The sequence below is a fragment of the Syzygium oleosum genome, unplaced genomic scaffold (genome assembly GCF_021117445.2).
Source record: "Syzygium oleosum isolate NSW1041296 unplaced genomic scaffold, Sole_v2.1 Sole_v2.10, whole genome shotgun sequence".
Classification (NCBI taxonomy): Eukaryota; Viridiplantae; Streptophyta; class Magnoliopsida; order Myrtales; family Myrtaceae; genus Syzygium; species Syzygium oleosum.
The window spans coordinates 1281814-1304289 of record NW_026607494.1 but is presented as its reverse complement, the minus strand read 5'-3'; the positions used below and the strand labels follow the sequence as shown (position 1 = coordinate 1304289).

At 42.0% G+C, this 22476-nt stretch overlaps 2 protein-coding genes across 2 annotated transcripts; both read left to right on the top strand.

Moving 5' to 3' along the window:
- The first annotated feature begins 3004 nt into the window (after positions 1-3004).
- On the top strand, positions 3005-4008 carry LOC115667290 (NDR1/HIN1-like protein 3). The gene has a single exon (XM_030588890.2). The coding sequence runs from the start codon at positions 3092-3094 to the stop codon at positions 3791-3793; it is 702 nt and encodes a 233-aa protein (XP_030444750.2). The 5' UTR covers positions 3005-3091; the 3' UTR covers positions 3794-4008.
- Positions 4009-20281: 16273 nt separating this feature from the next.
- Positions 20282-21294, top strand: LOC115665106 (NDR1/HIN1-like protein 3). The gene has a single exon (XM_030586998.2). The coding sequence runs from the start codon at positions 20377-20379 to the stop codon at positions 21076-21078; it is 702 nt and encodes a 233-aa protein (XP_030442858.1). The 5' UTR covers positions 20282-20376; the 3' UTR covers positions 21079-21294.
- The last annotated feature ends 1182 nt before the right edge of the window (positions 21295-22476 follow it).

The window sequence follows — 22476 nt, the reverse complement described above, 5'->3', positions numbered from 1 at the left end:
AATCAGCGTGCAAAGCATGCAAATTCACAATTTCAAATTCATGACCTAATTTCAAAGTATAAATGTAATTTTGAAATAGCGGAGCCGATTTTATCATATCAAATTTTTAATTTTATTTTTCAAAAACACATATCAAAATAGTCACATATATGGGGCCTCGGTTCATAGGACCGATGAGCCTCGGAAGACTCTTCCCGCAAGTTCATTCGGCTTGATCCTTCGGTATGCGAACATAGGGTCGACTTATTTTATGGGTATTTTCCACAAATGTGTATAATATTTCGGCAAACTACAACTTATTTTCTATTAAAATCAAATTTTCGAAACCGATAGCTTTAATGACTATACTATTAAAAAATATAGTCTAATTTTAGCATAAAAACGGCTAATCTTAAATAAGGAGGGATTCAAACTCTACCTGGTTACATGGCCGTTCCTTGGATTTTCCTTCGTCCACTGGGATCTCTTTGAGAACCAAGGGTGTGTTCGTTTCGCGGTAAATGAGTGATTTGAAAAATATTTTTTGAAAAATGATTGCTTATGTTGTTTAGATAAATTAGTTAACGGAAAATATTTTCATCATCGATAACAATTTATGCCTAACTATTTTAGTGGGTGATAAAAAATTACTTTTCATTTATTTATTTTTGTAAATAATACAAGCGATTATTTTTCGAAAAATATTTTTCAAATCACTCATTTTTCGCAAAATGCAAGCATCCTAAGAAAAAAAAAAGTTAGTAAAAAGCATAAGATAGATTTTTCAAGAATGAGCAAGAGAGGTCTCCACTTACCATGTAGAAAAAAAAAGATAAAAAAAGCCCCCATTTATGAGCACTTTGTAATTTGGGGGGAACCCTTTGACTTTGAGGGTCTGCCCGGCCCTTCAAAAGGGCAAAAATTACTTGAAGTCTCTGAAAGTGCGATCCAATTATTTTGAAAGTGTCGGGATTATAGATTTTAGTGAAATGGGGCGAACGGACAGTCGAGCTAAAAAGTTACGATATTTCACTTGAGAAAACTCTGATCGGAGTGATTCTCGAGACATCAGATAGCTTATGAGCCTTTGTGTGATCTAATCATAATTTTCCGGACAGCTACGGCTCAAAATTGCATTTTCCAGCGATCCGTCCGTCTGATTTGGAGCAAACTAGGTGCCTTGAGAAAGGCACACGCGAAGCATGATCTAATTGCTCGAGTCAATCGACATTTTGCCGAGATGGGCAAGATTAACATTTGGTCAAAAACCTAGATTAACATTTGGTCAAAAACCTTAGTAGAAATTAGATGCCAACAACAACAATGAATGAGATGGTGTCAGCCTTAGGAGGTAGGGACAACGCATGAGAGCACCAACCTCTAATCAAGAGGTCTCCTCAAATGTTAACCTCATTAAAAAAATGGAGCTTTCACTCTTACGAGAACTTTCGCGGCCTGTCTGTTTGATTTATAAGGACAGCGGGTTTTACGAATGCGTTCCTTATTTTAATGTGTCGGTGTCCACACACCTCGCACCCTCTATTTTTCTTATATCTTTGTCTTCCGCAAAGAGAAAGAATACACTTTGAAAGTTTATATCATGATGATTCTGCGATTCGGACGAAAATTGAGATGAGGTCTCCTGAGATAGTATAAACTTTCTATTAATATTTTTTGTAAAAAAACCTTAGTAAAAACACGAGATGTCAACAACAATAATGAATGAGATGGTGTCAGCCTCGGGACGTGGGGACAGTGCACGGGAACAGGAACCACTCCCTCCCCATCTGGGCGTTAAGATGTTCCAATCATGTCATGTAAACGCCAATGCGTGCCGAGTCAAGAACTAAACAAAAAGGAAATCGAAAACATGAGGAACGAAGCGGAATCTTGACCCGATACGTTGGCGAAGGAGCCGGTCGAAACTGGACCAACCACCATTGGCATAAATTAAAGGCAAGAGCAGCAGCTTCAGCTGCTGCAATTGGACGTCATCTTGCTGCTTTAGTCTTCCGCCCTCGATTTCTAAAGAAATCTTCTCCGCTGCCCCACGTCAGCATCGACGTCGAAATCCGCCACGCGGGACGGAAAAAAGTCAAATAAGGCAAGTAATTTGAAAGATGACGTGACGTACAGCAGCAAACAAAATAACATTGACCCGGTTTGCTTCGTCCCCCGCCACGAATTGTTAATGAATTGTACTCGTTTTCACAACTCAGAAAGTCTATCCGTTGCGATTGATTCATAACTTATTAACTTAAATTTTATTTAATGAATGTATATCGAATTGGGTACATTGATGGATTCTACAAAAGGCTTCCCTCTTTAAAATCTCTTCGGACTTGCCCGTATTAAGTACTCGGCTAATTCTATCCAACTTCGAGATGCCGAGTGTAAAATCTTGAAATTAGACTGTAATTATGTCGCACATAATCAAGTAAAAAGATGGGAAGGTTGCGATTTTTTCTCTCATAATTTTGCATGTTCGTCTGATTCGACTTGATACGATGAACTTGGACTAGAACCGTGGTAATAAAAGTACCGAAATTAGTTTAATAAACCGATGCGCACCGCTCTTAAATGAGCATTCAACACCATACGCCAAGTTTAATCACCGGGCCTTCAATTTGCGATTGATAATCCACGCTTTCAAGGGTCGAAAGATAAAGATCCTCCCCTCCGCACGGTGCGGAACAAGATTCCGACCGCCGATGAAAGAAGCCCTAATCTTCCATAAATCAACGGTCGAGATTTATCGAAAGATTAAGGTGGGGAAGGGAATACTACGCGGTATTAGACCTAGGAGGGCAGGTAGGTCCCACTTTCCAACACGACATTTTTTTGGCAAGATGAAGGGACTCGCCGGAAGTTACCTCGCAGCATCGGTCCTTCCCTAAAAACACCTAAAACTCAGCAGCGAAACCGCGTTAAAACGCGTGAAAACTCCTACGAAATCAACACTTCGCCGACGCCAAGTTCCCACTTCGCACTCAACCCCTATATATAAACCCTAGCCTACTCCATACTCATCCCTCATCTTCCATCTTCCATCTTCGTCTTCGTCTTCCATCTTCATCTTCTCTCGGTCCAGCAGCGTCTCCATTGTTTTCCCATGGCGGACAAGCAAGGCCACCTCAACGGCGCCTACTACGGCCCCGCCGTGCCCCCCAAGCAGCACTCCTACCTCCGCCCCGGCCGCGGCGGGGACTGCGCCTGCGGCTGCGGCTGCTGCCTCCTCAAGCTCATCTTCAACCTCATCCTCACCGTGGTCGTCACCGTCGGCCTCCTCGCCCTCCTCTTCTGGCTCATCTTCCGCCCAAACCTCGTCAAGTTCCACGTCACCGACGCCGAGCTCACCCAGTTCAACCTCACCACCGGCAACACCGTCCTCAACTACAACCTCAAGCTCAACCTCACCATCCGGAACCCGAACCGCCGCATCGGGATCTACTACGACCGGATCGAGGCGCGGGCGTTCTACGCGGGCCAGCGCTTCGACTCCCAGTACCTGACCCCGTTCTACCAGGGACACAAGAACACCACGACGCTCAGCCAAGCGTTCGAGGGCCAGCAGGTGGTGGTGCTCGGATCGGACGGGCTCAGCGACTTCAACTCCGAGACGGCCGCCGGGGTGTACGACATCGACATGAGGCTGTACCTGAGGGTGCGGTTCAAGCTCGGCAGGATCAAGACGTTCCGCATCAAGCCGAGGATCAAGTGCGGGTTGAAGGTCCCTCTGAGCTCCTCGTCATCGGCCGCCACCACCGCCTTCCAGACCGAGAAGTGCGACATCGACTGGAGGATCTTTAGATGATCATTCTATGGGCCGATGCCTTGATTTTTCTTGGGCGTCTCTTAGTTCTTGGTTATGTTGATTGTATTGCTTACGTTATTCTTTCATTATCAGCGCATTAGGACGTTTGATTTGGCCGTCGCCTCTCATGTTCATGGTATATATACGGATACATACTTGTATTGATGTTCATGCTTTGGTATATAAATAAAGGAACTCACTGAGTTCGATTTTCATAGCATTCGGCTCGACTCGCTACGATGCCATGATTCGAAATTGAATGTCGTCATGCTTCTCATTCGTCAAGAGATAATGGAGGTGGAATGTGGGAGTTGGTGGTGGGGACTTCTTGGAGCGCCATTCGTCGATGTTTCCCGTCCATTATAGAATTGAGCGAATCGGACAAAGAGGAGAATTTGAGAGAGATAACGTTCGAATTTGGTAGCAAGAGATGTCTTTTGGAAGCTTCAATCGGGGACAAAGTCAAGTGACGATTGGACGTTCTCTAATTCCAGTGGGTAGAGAGTGCCTTTCGATTTTATTCTTTTAAGAGTAAAAACTAAGCAAAGTAATGACGTGGTAATCCGGTGGGCCCATAACTGCTGGGCTGAAGCGTTTGGATCGACCCCAACGCTATGCTCACAAGGCGCAAGGAAGAGCGAGACGGGACCAAGAGGAGAGCTAAAGAAATCACGCTTATTTATTGTTTGGTCTACCACTACAAAAAAACATGTAATTTGCGACGGAAATTTACGACGGAAATTTGCGACGGATTATATTTTCCGTCGCAAATTTGCGACAGAATTTGCGACGGATGAAAAATCCGTCGGAAATTTGCGACGAAATTTTTATCCGTCGCAAATTTCCGACGGAAAAAAAAACCGTCGCAAATTTCCGACGGAAAGAAGTTCGTCGCAAATTTGCAACGGAAAATAAATCCGTCGCAAAAAGTTCGTCGCAAATTTCCGACGGAAAAAAAAACCGTCGCCAAATCCGTCGCAAATTTGCGACGAAAACGAATGTCCGTCGCAAATTTGTAGTTTATCGGCCCGTGATATTCCAACACTATCTCTCTCTCTCGCTGTCTCTCGCTTTTCTCCCTCTTTCATATGTCTGAAATCAGCAAAATCCGCGCACGAACATATTAATCTCGGTGAAGCTTTTGTACCGGTAAGTATCATAGCTAGCTTCGTGACTATTCATCGTTGAATTGTAATTTCTTTTATTTTATATATGTTTATGTTTGTTTTTTTTTTCGTATCTGCATCACCGGATTAACGACCAGCGACTGGCGACACCTCGCCGGCCTTTGGATGAGGCCGAACGGCCAATTTGCGACGAATAAATGAAAATTTGCGACGAATAAATGAAAATTCCGTCGCAAATTTGCGACGGAATGAAGGATCCGTCGTAAATTTGCGACGGAATCAAGGATCCGTCGCAAATTTACGAGGGATGAATTCCGTTTCCATCGCACATTAAAAATTATTAAAAAATGATTCTTAAGTGATTATTCTTTTTGGGTATATGTCTAATTGAAGGTCTCGCAATCCAAGTGAACGTTGCAATTCTCATCAAATTGACCACTTTCTCCTACCAATATTTCTGTCAAATATTTGGGTAAGTCTTCTTTACATGGTAATTTTTTCTATTTTTGCAATTTCATATTAATTGTTGCGTGAATAACAAAAATTATAATTTCCAAAATTTTATGGTTTTAATTAAGAACAATAGATATGATATTTTAAATATTTTACCAGAATTTTTTATTTTAATACAGACACAATGCAAAGAGAAAGGGCTTGGATGTATAATAATAACTTACCTGGACGTCAAGGATTGCCAATTGAGTTTCGTACTGGGTTGGAACTATTTTTAGACTTTGCTAGTAGTAAATATGAGTTCATGGATGGAAATAAGTTAAGGTGTCCGTGTAAAAAGTGTGGTAATGGTAAATTTCTTGTGTGTGATCAAGTTAGAGAACACCTTACTAGATTTAGGTTTAGTCCGAACTATTATAATTGGACTTCCCATGGTGAACCATTTATATCTGATGAAGGATATGGAAGAAGTGACCAATTTTCAGTTTGGGAAAAATGTGGCTATTATGAGAAATTGAACCTATACGAGAGGATGGTGATTGATGCAGCTAGTTATAATTTTGTCACAGAATCAAATCATGCAAGTACTAGTTTTACTCCTACACGTGAACAAGTGGGTACTAGTCATGCTTCACAATTGGAAGATATAGGAGTAACGGGTTTTGAGGAGAATGTGTATAATGAAACTTTTCAATCTAATCAGTTCTGGGATGTCTTGAAAGCAGCAGATGAACCTCTATGGGCAGGTTGTGAGGACCACACTCAGTTATCGGTGACAGCCCGATTATTAAATATCAGGGCAGAGCATAATGTGTCTGCGGGATTGCTTCAACTCTTTTGTTGAAGTAATGCGGGAATCATTGCCTCGTGATAACAACATGCCAAGTGATTTTTATGATATGAAAAAGCTAGTGGATAACTTAGGTCTTCCGGTTGTAAGGATTGATGTATGTAGTAGGGGTTGTATGATATATTGGAGAGATGATGAAAATGCAGAATCTTGTAAATTCCAGAGCCAACCTAGGTACAAGATTAACAAAGCAGCCGGGTCGTAATCGAAGCGTAAACCATGCAAGCAAATGTTTTATCCGCCCTTAATCCCCGATTGCAAAGGCTTTATGCGTCTAAAGCCACTGCTGAACACATGACTTGGCATGCAAATCATGAAACAGAAGATGGTCTAATGTGTCATCCTTCAGATGCGGAGGCATGGCAACATTTTGATAGAACATACCCTGAGTTTGCGATGGAGCCTCGGAACATCAGGTTAGGTCTCTGTGCCAATGGATTTGCTCCATTTGGGAAAATAAGAAAAAGTTATTCATGTTGGCCAGTTATCTTAACGCCGTACAATCTTCCACCTGGTATGTGCATGAAGACACTTTATATGTTTTTGACATTGATCGTGACAGGGCCGCAAAATCCGAAAAAGTTGATAGATGTTTATATGCAACCATTTATTGAGGAGTTACGACGGCTATGGGTTGAAGGTGTCCCTACGTATGACGTTTCTACCGATCAAATATTTGTAATGAAGGCTGCCCTTCTTTGGACGATAAATGACTTTCCAGCTTACGGAATGTTATCTGGATGGAGTACAGCTGGGATCTTAGGATGTCCGATATGTTTGGAGAGGTCAAAGTCATTTAGATTAAAACATGGAAAGAAACCCAGCTATTTTGACTGTCATAGACAATTTTTACCGCCAAGCCATCCTTTCAGAAGGAATAAGAAAGAGTTCACCAAAAATAGGACTGAAAGAACGTGTCACCATTGAGGTTGACCGGCGATCAAATTTGGGAGCGTGTGCAGGACTTTCCAACTGTTGTTGAGAACCCGCACGGCACGACTTTTGCGTACGGAAGTACACATAAGTGGACAAAACGCAGTATATTTTGGGATTTACCATATTGGAAGGCCCATCTTATTCATCATAATCTTGACGTCATGCACATAGAAAAGAATGTTTTCGACAATGTCATAAATACTGTGATGTATGTCGCCGAAAAAACAAAAGACAACTTGAACGCAAGAAAAGATATGAGAGATATTTGCGATCGGCCAATACTAGCTGTGGATGCAAGTAGCAGGGGACCAAAACCGAAAGCAGTTTATACATTGGATAAGGAGCAGAGGCGAGTTATTTGTCAATGGTTGAAATCTGTGGGGTTTCCTGATGGATATGCTTCGAACCTCGGAAGATGTGTTGATTTGAATGAATGCAAGTTCACAGGTTTGAAGAGTCATGATTGTCACATCCTGATGGAAAGACTAATTCCAATAGCTTTGAAGGAAGTTCTACCGAACTTTGTATGGGGCGCCATTAAAGAGTTAAGCAATTTCCTCCATGATATTTGCTCGACAGTGTTAAAAGCATCGCACATGGAAAAACTAGAGAGAGATATTCCAATTATTCTTTGCAACTTAGAAAAGATATTTCCTCCAGCGTTTTTTGATTCGATGGAGCATCTCTTAGTTCACTTGCCTTATGAGGCCAAAGTTGCAGGTCCCGTCTAATTTTGATAGATGTATCCATTTGAGAGGTAATGTTTTTTTTTAAAATACAGTTCAAATTAGTTTATCATATAATATGTTCCGATAAGCTTCTTTCTATTTCAACTAGATTCTTATATCATTTGAAGAAAAAAGTAAAGAATAAGGCACGTGTTGAAGCTTCAATTTGTAATGCATATATTGTGGAAGAAGTGACAACATTTGCATCATACTATTTTGAGCCGCACGTTCAGTGCAAGAGGCGGAGAGCAAAGTGCAGAAATGATGAGGGCCCCATTGATCCCAATTGCACAAAGATTCTCTATTTTCAATTATCTCGGTCGACCAAGCGGCGCATGTCGGCTCGCTATTTATCGCCCGAAGAATTTCATGCAGCCCGTACTTATATTTTACTGAACTGCCCAGAAGTCGAGCCATACTTCAAGTAAGTGTAAATTTGCAAATATATGTTTTGTGTGTCAAATATTTGCTAATATTTATATGGTTTTTAATAATAGGATTTTCCAAACTTCAATGTTTGGACTACAACCAAATGAGTTTGACCGTTTGTGCGATGAACAATTTGCAGCATGGTTCAAGACATATGTAAGTTGCCTATGGACCAAAACCAAGTTATTAAAATTATATACATCATTTAGTATAATATATATTATTGACTTTGCATGTGTAACCTTAGGTTCACAGTAATTATGATGAAATTGGAGGGCAAGGATTGCTATATCATCTGTCATGGGGTCCACAGTGAAGAGTTCGAAGTTGGCCAGCATATTTCATAAATGGATATAATTTTCATACTCAAGAATATGGAATGGGAAAATCCACAATGAAGAGTGGTGTGTCTGTTCGGTCATCCAATGGTGGCAGTTCAGAAGATGATTTTTATGACTTGTTGGATGAAATCATAGAGATAGAGTACCCTGGACTATTAATGATACGGGTTGTGTTATTTAAGTGCACGTGGTTCAACCCCGTCAAAGGAATGAAGGTGCATACGAAGTTCAATTTGGTTGAAATAAATCACAAGAAAATGTATATGAAGTATGAACCATTTGTCTTGGCACAACAAGCAATTCAAGTATGTTATGCATCATATCCTAGTTTGAAACGTGACAAAGCTGATTGGTGGGTTGTATGTAAAATCAAAGCACAGAGGAAAATCGAGGAACACTGGAAGGATAGAGCCTACCAACAAGAGGAATTGTGTAACACGGTTGAAATTGAGGAATATAACATACCAACTTTACGAGATCCGTGTGGAGCAATGATAGATGTGGATCAAACTGAAATTTGCGAATTAAATGTACAAGAATGTTCAGAATCTGATTTTCAGACAGATGACGAAGACGAAGATGAAGATTAAAATTTTTGTCACAAAACACTACAGATGTGTAATTATTAATGCTACAAGTGCTATTTTGGCTGTTATCATTATTGTTCTTGTTATTATTGTTATTGTGCTTTTTTATTATTGTTATTGTCGATTATTCTTTTTATTTTAAATGATCGTCCGAAATTTTGTCCCTAAATGCCGACAAGTCAAATATTATTAACGTGCCCTAACATTTTCGATATTCTAATTTCCATTGCAAAATTTGAGATGCCAAAATTTTGGACTGAAAAAAAGACGTAGCAAATTTAGGACCCAAATAAATAAGATGCTAAATTTTTGACCGAAAAAAAGACGTCACAAATTTACAACGATCATGTAGTATGTCCATATTTGCGACGGACCAGTATAGTCCGTCGCAAATTTGCGACGGATTTTTATTTCCGTCGCAAATTTGCAACGGATTGTTTTTTACGTCGCAAATTTGCAACGGATTTTTTTTTACGGCACAAATTTGCGACGGAATTTTATTTCCGTCGGAAATTTTTTGTCGGTCGAAAAATTTGCGACGGACATAGAAAGTCCGTCGCAAATTTGCGACGGACTATAGTGGTCCATCGCAAATTTTGCGAGGGAGTTTTTACCGTTCGAAATTTGCGACGGATAATTTAATTCGTCGCAAATTTGCGACGGATTTTTATTTCCGTCGCAAATTTGCGACGGATTTTTATTTTACGTCGCAAATTTACGACGAATTTTTATTTCCATCGGAAAATTTTTGTCGGTCGAAAATTTGCGACGGACATAGAAAGTCCGTCGCAAATTTGCGACGGAAAGTGTAGTTCCGTCGCAAATTTTGCGAGGAAATTTTTACCGTTCGAAATTAAATTTACGACGGATTTTTATTTCCGTCGCAAATTTGCAACGGATTTTTTTTAACGTCGCAAATTTGCGATGGATTTTTATTTCCGTCGGAAATTTTTTGTCGTTCGAAAATTTGCGACGGACATAGAAAGTCCGTTGAAAATTTGCGACGGACTATAGTGGTCCGTCGCAAATTTTGCGAGGGAATTTTTATCTTTCGAAATTTGCGACGGATTTTTATTTCCGTCGCAAATTTGCAACGGATTTTTTTTACGTAGTAAATTTGCGACGGATTTTTATTTTCATCGGAAATTTTTTGTCGGTCAAAAATTTGCGACGGACATTAGGTCCGTCGCAAATTTGCGACATTATTACCCCCTCCTCCTCCTCCCCCCCTTCCCCGACGCCTCCCCAGCCCGATCTACGCATCTCCTCCGCCGCCGTCGCCGTCGCAGCCGTTGCCGTCGCCGTTGCCGCCCAGCCTCACAGCCGCCCCGCAGCTCCCCCCCTGTCGATGGTCGCCCCGCAGGCCCCCCCGCCCGTCGGCGGTAGAGGGCCGCCCGCCCCGTAGCCCCCGCCCGTCGCCCTCCCCTCCGCCGGTCGCGCTTCTTCGCCCTCGCCGTCGCAGCCTCGTCGCCGTCGCCGTCCGTCCAGCCTCGCAGCCTGCCCCGCAGCCTCCCCGCCCGCCGCCGGCCGCCCGCAGTGCCCCGCTTGTCGCCGGTCGCGGCCAGCCGCCCCCTGCAGCCCCCACGCCCGTCGCCCGCCCCCGCCGATCGCGCCCTCGCCCGCCCAGCCTCGCCGCCGTCGCGTCCGAGCAACGGCCCGAAGCCTCGCCGCCGCCGACCGCAGACCGACGCCGTCGCCGCCGCCTCGCCGCCTCGCCCGCTCGCCATGAGCCCCCCCACGCCGTCGGCCCGCAGCCGCCGCCGCCGCGCCGCCGCCCACCATCGCCCGACCGAGGCTCTCGCCGGAGCAGCCCCGCCCGCTGCCGCCCTCGCCGGAGCACAGCCTACCGCCGCCGGCCAACCGGCGCGACGCTGCTGCTACTGCCGCTGCGCCCTGGCCGCTCGGTGTCGCCGTGCCGCCGCTAGCCGCGGCCACCCGCTCCTGGGCGCGCGGCCGACGCTGCTGCTGCTCGATGCCGCTGCTGCTGCTGAAGCCGCGCTCGACGCTGCTGCCGCGCCGACGCTGCTGCTGCCCGACGCTGCTGCGCCGACCGACACCGGCTGCCGCTGAGCTCCGCTGCTGCTCGCCAGTGTCGTGGCCGAGCACCGGCCGACTAGTCACCATTTGGGCCCACGCCCGTGTCGGGACCGCCACTGTTCGATCGGCCGGTTTTTGTTGTCCTTGAACCAAGTAAGCAACTCCCTAAACCCTAGTTAGTATATTAGGTAATTAGTCGGACTTGTTTAGGAATTATTTAGGATAACTTTTCGTTGGCTAAGTTCCGGGTCGATTTCAGGATTGCATGTGGCTTCGATCGATGGTCGACTGGTTAATTTGTCTATTATGTGGATGATTAAGCGTTAAATGACGATAGGGTGATTGATTAAGCGTTTTCACAGAAAAATGCTTGAAAATTGAACAATTCTATAAAAAATCATGAAAAATTACGGAAAATTAAAAAAACGGTATATGTTGGCAACAAATATGAAATTTGACCGTAAAAGTTTTTTAAAATTTTTAAAAAACTAAAATTTCATAATATCACAAAATAGCAAAAATTAATAGTGACCATCCATTTTGAGTGAAATTTAGATTTTTTAACGTTCCGGGACAAAAAATATTAAAATATTAAAAATTTTCATAACCTTATAAAATGGCTTAAAATAAATGTGGTCACTCATTGTGAGGGAAATTTTTATTTTTTTTGGGTGAAAAAAAAAAATTTAAAAATATAAAATGTCAAAACTGCATAGAATTGCCTAGAAAACATGTGGCCATCAACTTGCAGTGAAATTTAAATTTTTGTAGGTGGCCAAAAAAAATTAGAATTTAAAAATTTTCAAAACTTCACGGAATGACTTATAATACCTGTGGCCACCCACTTTTAGTTATATTTAATTTTTTTAACGTGCCCTAAAAATTATTAAAATAAAGAAGGACAAAAATTTTGGAAACTTTACCTAATAGCTTAGACTACCTTTGGCCACCCAATTTTAGTATGTAAATTTTTTTTTATTTCACGGAAAAAAATTTATATTAAAAAATAATAATTTAAAATTCTAAAAATTTTTAAATTTCAAAACTTTACAGAATGTCTTAGAATATCGGTGGCCACCAACTTTTAGTGAAATTTTTTTTTTAGGTCCCAAAAACAATTTAACAATAATAACAATTTTTCTCTTACAAAACTTTACAGAATGACTTAGAATACCTGTGGTCACCCATTTTCAGTGAAATTTAAATTTTTGTACGTGGTCAAAAAAATTTTAATCAAAATGAATGCGATTCATATAGTGATGTTTGATACCCGTGGCCACCCATATCGTGCTCATATATTGATGTTTCATATCAAAATGAATGGGATTCATAGTATATTTGTTCGTAGGAAATTACACGTCATAAGCACTCGACATTGGCTCATTTCAAGGAAACATTTTCTCAGTCTTTCCATCAAAATGGTAAGCTTCGTCATGTACATCATTATGTGTCTGTAATACGTGTCAATAGTTCTTTACATATTCGCATAACCTTCCTACTTGTCAGTATAAACGTGGAGGTCATTCGTATAGAAGACAAGCCTCTTCCTCGTCCTCGTCCCCGTCCCTTTCCTCTTCCCCTGTCCCGTCATCTAACCCTCAACCACAATATGGTCCGTCACAATATGGACACGTTGGCCCTTCCTCCAACACTCAACAACATGTTACGGAACTTGGCCACATGCGAACTGAATCTCCTCCAGTTCAATCTCCTTTAGCTCCCTCTCCTTCCGTTCCACCCCATTATTTGGCGAAACAATCGAATATTGACGAAAACACAGGTCAAGAAGATAACCGATTCTTCATATGCCCATTTGGAGATTCGTAAGTACTTCATTTTTATTTTAGTATATGTAATATTTAGGGCTTTAGATATTGATGTCAACTGAATTGTCGATGTTGCACAATATCCGTATGATTGCGATTCACGGATGTCTGGTCTGTTGTGAGGGAATTGAACAAAATAGTAAGAAACTTTTGGATGGGAGAGTATATTACTTACAGAAGTGTTCCACAAGAAGTGAAAGAAATGTGGTGGAATGAGTTCAAGGTAAGTTTTACATATTTTATTTTCTCACCAATTAAGTTTGGTGTAGTATATTGATGGTCAAGAATGATGTAAAGGGACCAGAATAACTCTGTAGTTTTCGATACCTAAAAGACCAGATATTTTCCCCGACATGAACTTTACAAAATCTGTCTATATTTGTCTGGTGCATGGTTATGGATATGTGATCATCATAATAACTTTCAATTTGTGTTTTTATTCATTGCAGCGGAAGTTCAAGTGGGAGGAAGCGGAAGACAATGAAGTGAGAAGAATTTTCGATAAGAAAAACGGTGATTTTATGCGAAATGTCATGAATAGAGCGAAGATCAAGCAAGTGAAGCCGTCTTTCTTTATAGCTGACAATTGGGCGGCAATTAACAGATTTTGGGCATCTGAACAGAGTCGGCAACTCTGTGAGCAGAATAAGAAGAATCGATCTTCTAGTTCTAGTGATGGGTCAACCACATATGCTGGGGGCTCTATCAACATTGCGGAGCATCGCAAACGACTGGTAAGTCTGTTAAATGAGTTATAAGTTAATTTAATTCAATTACTCATGTTTACATTTTGTAGGCACAAGAATTGGGGACGGAACCGACATTTGCAGCTACATTTGAACGCACATTTCAAAAGAAAGATAAGACATGGACTGGTGATCGAGTAAAAGCTGTTAAGGTATGTAAGGTTATACTTTGGCTTATATGTAAACTATAATGAAAACCGTGAATGCTTTCAATATTTATGGTATATATATATAGTGATTTTATTTTCATCTACATTGTTAATGTAGGAAAAATATGATGAACTTTTAATGAGCAGTGCTAGTGGTAGTGATGATTGTCCTGAGTCTGGGCCATCAGTTGATAATATGACATTATGAATGGAGGCAACGGGTGGGGTGAAAAAGGGAAAATATTTGGGATGGGATCGTTGTCAAGGATGTACATGCCGAATAATCCTGGAAGTTCATCATCCACTGCGATCGGTCGAAGGAGGTCACGACAAGACGAGCAATTGACCCAAGAAGTGCATCGTCTGAATAATTTACTTGTTCAAAAGGACGAACAAATAAATAACTTGGAACAACAAATGAGACTCGTTATGCAACACCTTAACCTCAATCGCTATGACGATCCTCCTGTACCTCCAGCCAATCCAATAGGTGATGGGCACAATGATGACCAACACATTGATGCCGAGAATGCTGATGATGATTTTCTCCAGACTTTCTAGTTAAAATTCTCAAAATCGGGGGTAAGCTTGCTTCATAATCTTGGTTTTTCATAATTTCACTCATATTCATATGTAAGAACATTTATGTTCGTCCTGAAACGTATTTTTGTTAACCCTCTTGTTATTTTACACCTAGTTCTACATCCATGCATAAACGCTTCTTTTATATTCTGGACTGATTTATGTATCGACATTTCCTCAGGTCTCGACAAAATAGACTACTTTTGGTGTCCTGCCATCGTACCAAAGCTGCGTCTTCTTGTGTATGGTTTTTCTGCGTCTTCTATGGTTGTCCCGTCTCTTAGTCCATGTTTTGAATGTATTGTAAGATTGGATATCAAATAGCATCATGTCGACTCGCAACTTTCCTTCGCTTATTTGTTTCAATTATATGTCATTGTGGCTGGTTTGTCGAATCTATGGTTTGTTCGTTTTTCTGTTTCAATTATATGTCACTGTCTCCTTTGTTTGATATGGACAAGAATTTATGGCCGAAATGATGTAAAAATAGCGACGAATATTTTAAGCCAAATTTTGCGATCATTCAGGTATCGCTAATTTGCGACGAATACATTTTGCAACGAATTTTGCGACGAAATTTGCGACGAAATTTTGCGACGAATTTGCGACGAATTTTGCGACGAATGTTGCGACGGTTCGTCGCAAATTTGCGACGAAATATTTGCCACGAATTTTGCGACGGATTGTATTCGTGGCTAATTTGCGACTAATTTTGCGACGACGATTTGCGACGAATTTTGCGACGGATTGTATTCGTGGCTAATTTGCGACTAATTTTGCGACGAATTTTGCGACGAATTTATTTTCGTCGCAATTTTGCGATGAACTTTTAAATTTTCCGTCGCAAAATTTTGCGACGGCCTAGTAGCGACGGAATTTTTTCCGTCGCAAAATTCGTCGCTAATTCGATTTGCGACGGATTTTTCCAAATTTTCCGTCGCAAATTTCGTCGCTAATCCAGTGTTTTTTTGTAGTGTACCCTAAAATTGAACGATAGCTTACGGAAGGAATAAAGTGACAGGTTGCGATAAATTTTAAGACTTAAATGCACGAGATGAATAAGCTAAATAGTCTTTCAATTTAGACCAAAAAGATAAATAGTCATTCAATACCATTCAAAAGTTTTTGGAAAAATTACCAAAACAGTCCCAAACGTATTTCAAATGTGCCAATTCGGTTATAAATCATTTTTTTTGTCAATTGAATCTTAAGCCTTTTGTATTTGTGCTAATTCATTCCTTCCAGTTTTGTTGGACGACGTTGACATGAACGCCAGCCGTCGTACGTGGCGTGGCTGACTCTAATGTGGACAACTTTCAATATTATTTTAAATTTTTAATATATTTTTTTAATTTTATGTCTCTTTTTTTTTTCTTCCCTTCTTTCTCTAGATAGTCACCGGACCTCAGCTACAGGTTAGAGGCGAGGGCCGGCGAGGTCGACCTCGCAGGTCACTGGTGAGGGCGAGTCTCGCCTGACCTTGTTAAGGTCGATCTCGTCAGTGGCTGGCTAGGGTGAGCCCCGCCTAGTCATGGCGAGGCCAACCTCGCCTCGTGACGAAAATGGAGTCTTCAAGGTCTCAAGAAACACTAAGCGGAAGGGGGATTTTGGGGATGCCAAACTGGTGGCGAAGAAGCCGAGGACCGACAAAGACACAGAGGAGAGAAGGATCTAGGGTTTTCGAGATCGAAGCTAATGTGGTCGAGGACAGGGGGTTGAGGCACGCTAAGGAAGACGTGTGGGTTTTGCTTAAGGACGCTAGACTGGAGTTCATTTGTTGATTATTTCAATCTATCGACCTCGCCGTCGCCATGCCCTCGCCCTCATCCTCACTAGTCTAGCCTCATCCATCCATGGCGAGGTCGACCTCGCCGGCTCTCGCTGAGGTCCGACGACGGAATAGAGGAATAACAAGGGAAGAAAAAAAAGAAAGAGAAAGAAAAGAAAAGAAAAAGTAAAAAAGTAAAAAAAAAAATTCGGAAATTTTTTTTAAATGTTATTAAAAATTGTTTACGTCAGCGCTGGCCGGCGTCCATGTTTGCGTTGGCTTGCTAAAATTGGCTGGATGGATTGAATTGTTAGGACTCAATTGGCAAAAAAAAAAGGTTTTAGACTGAATTGACACAATTGTAATCGAGTTATTACTTTTTTAGTAATTTTCCCAAAGTTTTCAAAATATATTCGCCTAAATTTTAGAATATCTTTTCATTTCCAATCCATTTCATAAATCAACAAAGCATCGCTATCTTTTTATTGCTCCTTTACCTTTTTGATATTACAATAATTCTAGGTATATTTTATCTCATGATCTCTATAATACTAAAAATTGCAGCACTTGTGATAGAGAAGCAACTAATGGAAGGAGAATCTCTTAAGGAGAAAACAGGTGGTGAGACTATGCACTTATTCTTACGGAGAAAGGTGGACAGGGAACACAAATCTTGTTGCTTGAATCTCCCAGCTTAGGTTCTTCCTCGAGGTCTTTGAAATAAGGAAGAACCGGGCTAAAAACCGCTTTGCCAAAGAAGCTAAAGAGATTCAATCAAGGGAGTAATTCTTGCTCATTAATGATATGAATTACTTGATACTCCCATTCAAGTGGTGGAAGGAGCGAAGGATTGGGCTTTGGTGGCTAGCCTTAATAATCCACCGAGATATATATAAAATTTTTGAGCTGGAATTATCAAGGGTTGGGTACACCATTGACATTCCCGTCACTTAGAGCCTTAATGGCTCTTGAAAGGCCCAATGTGGTGTTCTTGATTGAGACGAAGAACAAAGAGACAGTAGTGGATCGCGATAGGTGATGTCTTCAATTCCAGAACTTTAGTGGTGCTGAATCCAATAAGATTTGTTGGAGGGATAGCCATTATGTGGAATGTAGAGGTTTAAGAAGTACAATCCAACACCGGGGAATTTATTGATGTGATAAGTAGAGATCTTGAAAGAGGAAGTTTGATGGAGATTACCTTTTTACATGCATTTCCAAATTATCAAGAGAGACTCCTACTATGGCAACGGTTACACATTATCCATTTCATTAACCATCTCCCTTAGGTTTGTATTGGTGACTTCAATGAAATTTTATCAGTAAGGCTGGGAAAAGAAAAACGGACCATTATAGGTTAGTTGCATTTTGTGATCTTTTGAATGACTCTTCCGTTATGGACATGGAAAGTAAAGGATGTGCCTTCACGTGGGCAAACAATAGAGATGAGGATGCTCTTGTCAAAAAAAGATTGGATAGGGTCCTATGAAATTTGGATTGGAATGTGATATTTCCTAATGTCAAAGCCTATGCTTTGCCAGCGATTTGTTTCAACCATAGCCCTATGCTTCTCTCTTCTTTTTTTTGGTTAAATCTATGCTTCTCTCTGTCTCCAGCTTCAGTGAAAAGGAAGAAAGAATTCAAATTCGAAGCCTTCTAGTTAGAAAATACAGAGTGTAGTAAGATTATTAGAAAGGTCTGGATGACCCAAATTTGAATCAAATGGATTTTATTGGCAAATCCAAAAAGATTTCCGATGAAGTGGTAGAATGGAGCAAAAGGAAATTCTCCAATGCATTGGTGCCAAATTGATTTTCTCAGGAAAAAACTTACAGATCTCACTCATCGCAAAACAGATGATTCGACCAAGGAGGCTACTCACAAAATCATAGACCATATTGATATATTATGGAGGTTAGAAGAAATGTAGTGAGAGTATGAGATCACGAATTAATTAGCTCAAATGAAGAGAAAGAAATACGAAATATTTTCATGCCACTACATTTCAAAGAAGAAAACGGAACAAGATTTCTCTGTTGAAAATTGATGACCTGAATTGGGGTCGCGAGCCTTGTATGTTGACACAACATATTGTCAGATTCTATCGGTTATTGTATGAATCTGGTGTAACGTTTTCCTAATGTGAGTTACATTAATTGAGATTGTTATTATCCGCTTACGGTCTGGTCTAATAAGTTTGGATATAAGGTTTCTTAATTGGTCAGATATGGGCCCGGCTTGTGTGGGCCGAGTTCGGCCCGGCCCGTTATGAGAGGGCCTGGCTGGAAACTTTATAAATAGAGCTGCAGGTCCCTCCTCTGCACCTAACTCTCTTCAATCTCTCTCAAACGCTCTCAAACTCACCTAAGGCTTCCATGAGTTGGCTGAGGCGGTCTCATAGCGCCGGGACTTCGGGGGTGACAGGGGAGAAGACCTACGGCACCGGTTCATCGTCATTTCCGCATCCAAGCCGATGGAATCCAAATCAGGTGCACAAATTCTATCCATTCTTTTACCGTATCGTTAATATCTCGCTATAGTGATCCTAGGGCGCTCGGCCGAGCCATACGGGCCGACCAACATCTGGGGGTCCCAAAAACTCAACCAGTCATTGAGCAATGTCCATGTCTAGTTCCGAAAGGTATGAATGGGGCTTTGATGACTCAGGTGAATTTAGAGGAAGTGAAAGAAGCCATGTTCCAAATGTGTGTGTCGAAGGCTCCAGGACCGGATGGGCTTGATGGGTAGAGTTTTATCATCATCACTGGAGAGATATTCAACAAGATGTGTTTCGAATGGTTCACAATTTCTTTGACTTAGGAATTCTCAATCTCAATCTGAACATAACCCAAATTGCACTTATTCCCAAAGTTTCAAACCCTGAGAATATAAGTCAATTTCGACCTATCAGCTTGTGTAATTATAGCTACTTATGGAAAATCGCTTGAAACCTTGGCTTCCTAAACTGATTGCTATGGAACAAAGTGTCTTTGTTAGTGGAAGCTAAATTCAAGACAACATCTTGATAGTTCAGGAAGTGTTGTACCAACTGGGGATTAGGAAAAGAATGAAGAATTTCTGGGCGATACTTAAACTTGATATGTAGAAAGCTCATGATAGAGTACAACGAGAGTTCTTGATTGCGTGCCAAAAAAGTCCTAAACATTTTGCATTGATGCCAATTTAATTCTAAACATAGGCAGCCTGATACCTTGAGATAAAGTAGTTTTATTTCGACCCAAAAAAAAAAGTGTCGGGCTTCTGCTTCACATTCCAACACGTAATGATTCTATCAAACTTTGAGATACAAAGGGTAAAATCTTGGTATTAGACCATATAAAATAAGAATTTTGAATTCAAATGATGTCGAGCGTAACCGAGTAAAAGATCAAACGGTTGTGATTTTTCTTTTATAATTATTCATGTCGGACTAATTTGATTTGATATGATGAACTAGGACTAGAAAAACGGTAATAAATACCGAAACCGAATCATAAAATTAGTTTACCAAACTCATCCACCGCTCTTAAATGAGAGCATTCAATGCCACGCGCCAATTCAATTTCCGGCTTTCACTTTGCAATTCATAACCCACTTTTAAGAGACAAAGATCCTCTACTCCACATGTTGTGTCCAAATTCAAATCGGTGATTAAAGAAACCTTAATTTCATAAATTAATGGTCGACATATGTGGAAGTACCAAGGTGTAACACCACGCGGGATAGACCTAGGTTGGTCCCACTTTCAACACAATCCTGCAGACAAACGAGTCGACGGAAGTTACCGCACGCCATCCTCCCCTCCTAAAACTCGCAGCCAAACCGCGTTGACGCGTGAAAAACTCCACCTACGAAACCAACACTACGGCGACGCAAAGTTCCCACTTCGCACTCAACCCCTATATATAAACCCTAGCCTACTCCATACTCATCCCTCATCTTCCATCTTCCATCTTCATCTTCGTCTTCATCTCAGTCCAGCGTCGTCTCCATTGTTTTGCTTTCGTCTGCAACTTCCTCCCCCATGGCTGAGAAGCAAGGCCACCTCAATGGCACCTACTACGGCCCCGCCGTGCCCCCCAAGCAGCACTCCTACCTCCGCCCTGGCCGCGGCGGGGGCTGCGCCTGCGGCTGCGGCTGCTGCCTGCTCAAGCTCATCTTCGACCTCGTCCTCACCGTGGTCGTCGCCGTTGGCCTCCTCGCCCTCATCTTCTGGCTCATTTTCCGCCCAAACCTCGTCAAGTTCCACGTCACCGACGCCGAGCTCACCCAGTTCAACCTCACCACCGGCAACACCCTCCTCAACTACAACCTGAAGCTCAACCTCACCATCCGGAACCCGAACCGCCGCATCGGGATCTACTACGACCGGATCGAGGCGCGGCCGTTGTACGCGGGCCAGCGCTTCGACTCCCAGTATCTGACCCCGTTCTACCAGGGCCACAAGAACACCACGACGCTTAGCCAAGCGTTCGAGGGCCAGCAGGTGGTGGTGCTCGGATCGGGCGGGCTCAGCGACTTCAACTCCGAGACGGCGGCCGGGGTGTACGACATCGACATGAGGCTGTACCTGAGGGTGCGGTTCAAGCTTGGCAGGATCAAGACGTTCCGCATCAAGCCGAGGATCAAGTGCGGGTTGAAGGTCCCTCTGAGCTCCTCGTCATCGTCAGCGGCCACCGCCTTCCAGACCGAGAAGTGCGACATCGACTGGAGGATCTTTAGATGATCATTCTACGGGCGATGCATTGAGTGTTTTCTTGGGCGTCTCTTAGTTCTTGGTCATGTTGATTATATTGCTTACGTTATTCTTTCATTATCGGCGCATTAGGACGTTTGATTTGGCCGTGGCCTCCTATGCTTCTGGTATATACGGATACATACTTGTATTGATGTTCATGCTTTGGTATATAAATAGAGGAACTCACTGAGTTCGATTTTCATAGCAGTCGGCTCAACTCGTTACGATGCAATAATTTCGAAATTGAATGTCGTCATGCTTCTCATTCGTCAAGAGATGATGCCGTGGAATGAGGGATTTCTTGGAGCGCCATTTGTCAATGTTTCCGACCATTAATTCAATCGGATAAGAGGAGAAGTTGAGAGAGATAACGTTGAAATTTTGGAGTAAGATTGGACGTTCTCTAATTCCAGTAGGTAGAGAGCCTTTCGATTTTTTGTTTTTAAGAGTAAAAACTGTTGGAAATATGGGATAAATTGATGGGTGAATGAATGAGAAATTGATGCTCAAAGAACACCCTTGAGTTGGAAGTGGGAAGTGAAAAAACACTATTCCCACGTCGGAAAAGAAAGAAGGCTATGGAGTGCTTTATATACAGTTACACTTATTTGAAGTGGTAATTATCATAGCACAAACTCTCTGCCTCGCGCGCAGGCGCAGGGGGGGTGCAAATCCGACGCCCGACAAGTTGAAACTTGGGCACGATTGCAGGACCGAAAAATGGGCCTCGCGACGAGTCCAATTTTGCCTTCTGATTTATTTTTTCAACTCAAACTGTCCGTTATTCGTATTGATTTTATAACGGCAGATTTAATCGTCCGTTATTCGTATTGATTTTGTAACGACAGATTTAATCGGCCGTTATTATTCCCGAAATGCTCTCCCCTGCGTTCTATTTTTATCGAAATCATTCTTCCTCTGTTTTTACACGCTCTCTGCATTTGCACTGTTTTCGGTAGTGTTCATTTCGAGTTTGTTCAAGTTCGCCGGAAGCTTGGAAGTGCCGTGCTCTCTTCTTCGCTGTCAACCGTTGTATCCTGGGAGACAGACGTTCACGAAACCTCGATCGCGTACTGGGAGGGAACGAATCTGTTTTAAGGAAACTGTGTCAAACACAGGCCTCGGTATTCATTTGTATCGATTCCAACTTTGTTATTGCAATTTCGTTTCTTTACAATACTGTATTGTTTGTAATATTTATGCTAATGCCGAGTTGAATTTTCGCAACAAAAACTAAGCAAAGTAATGACGTGGACATCCGGTGGGCCCATGACTGCTGCACTGGATGCCTTTGGATCGACCCCACCCCAAGGCTCCGCTCACAAGGAGCAAGGAAGAGCGAGACAGGAACAAGAACAAAGAGGAGAGTCAAAAGAAGCAAGAATC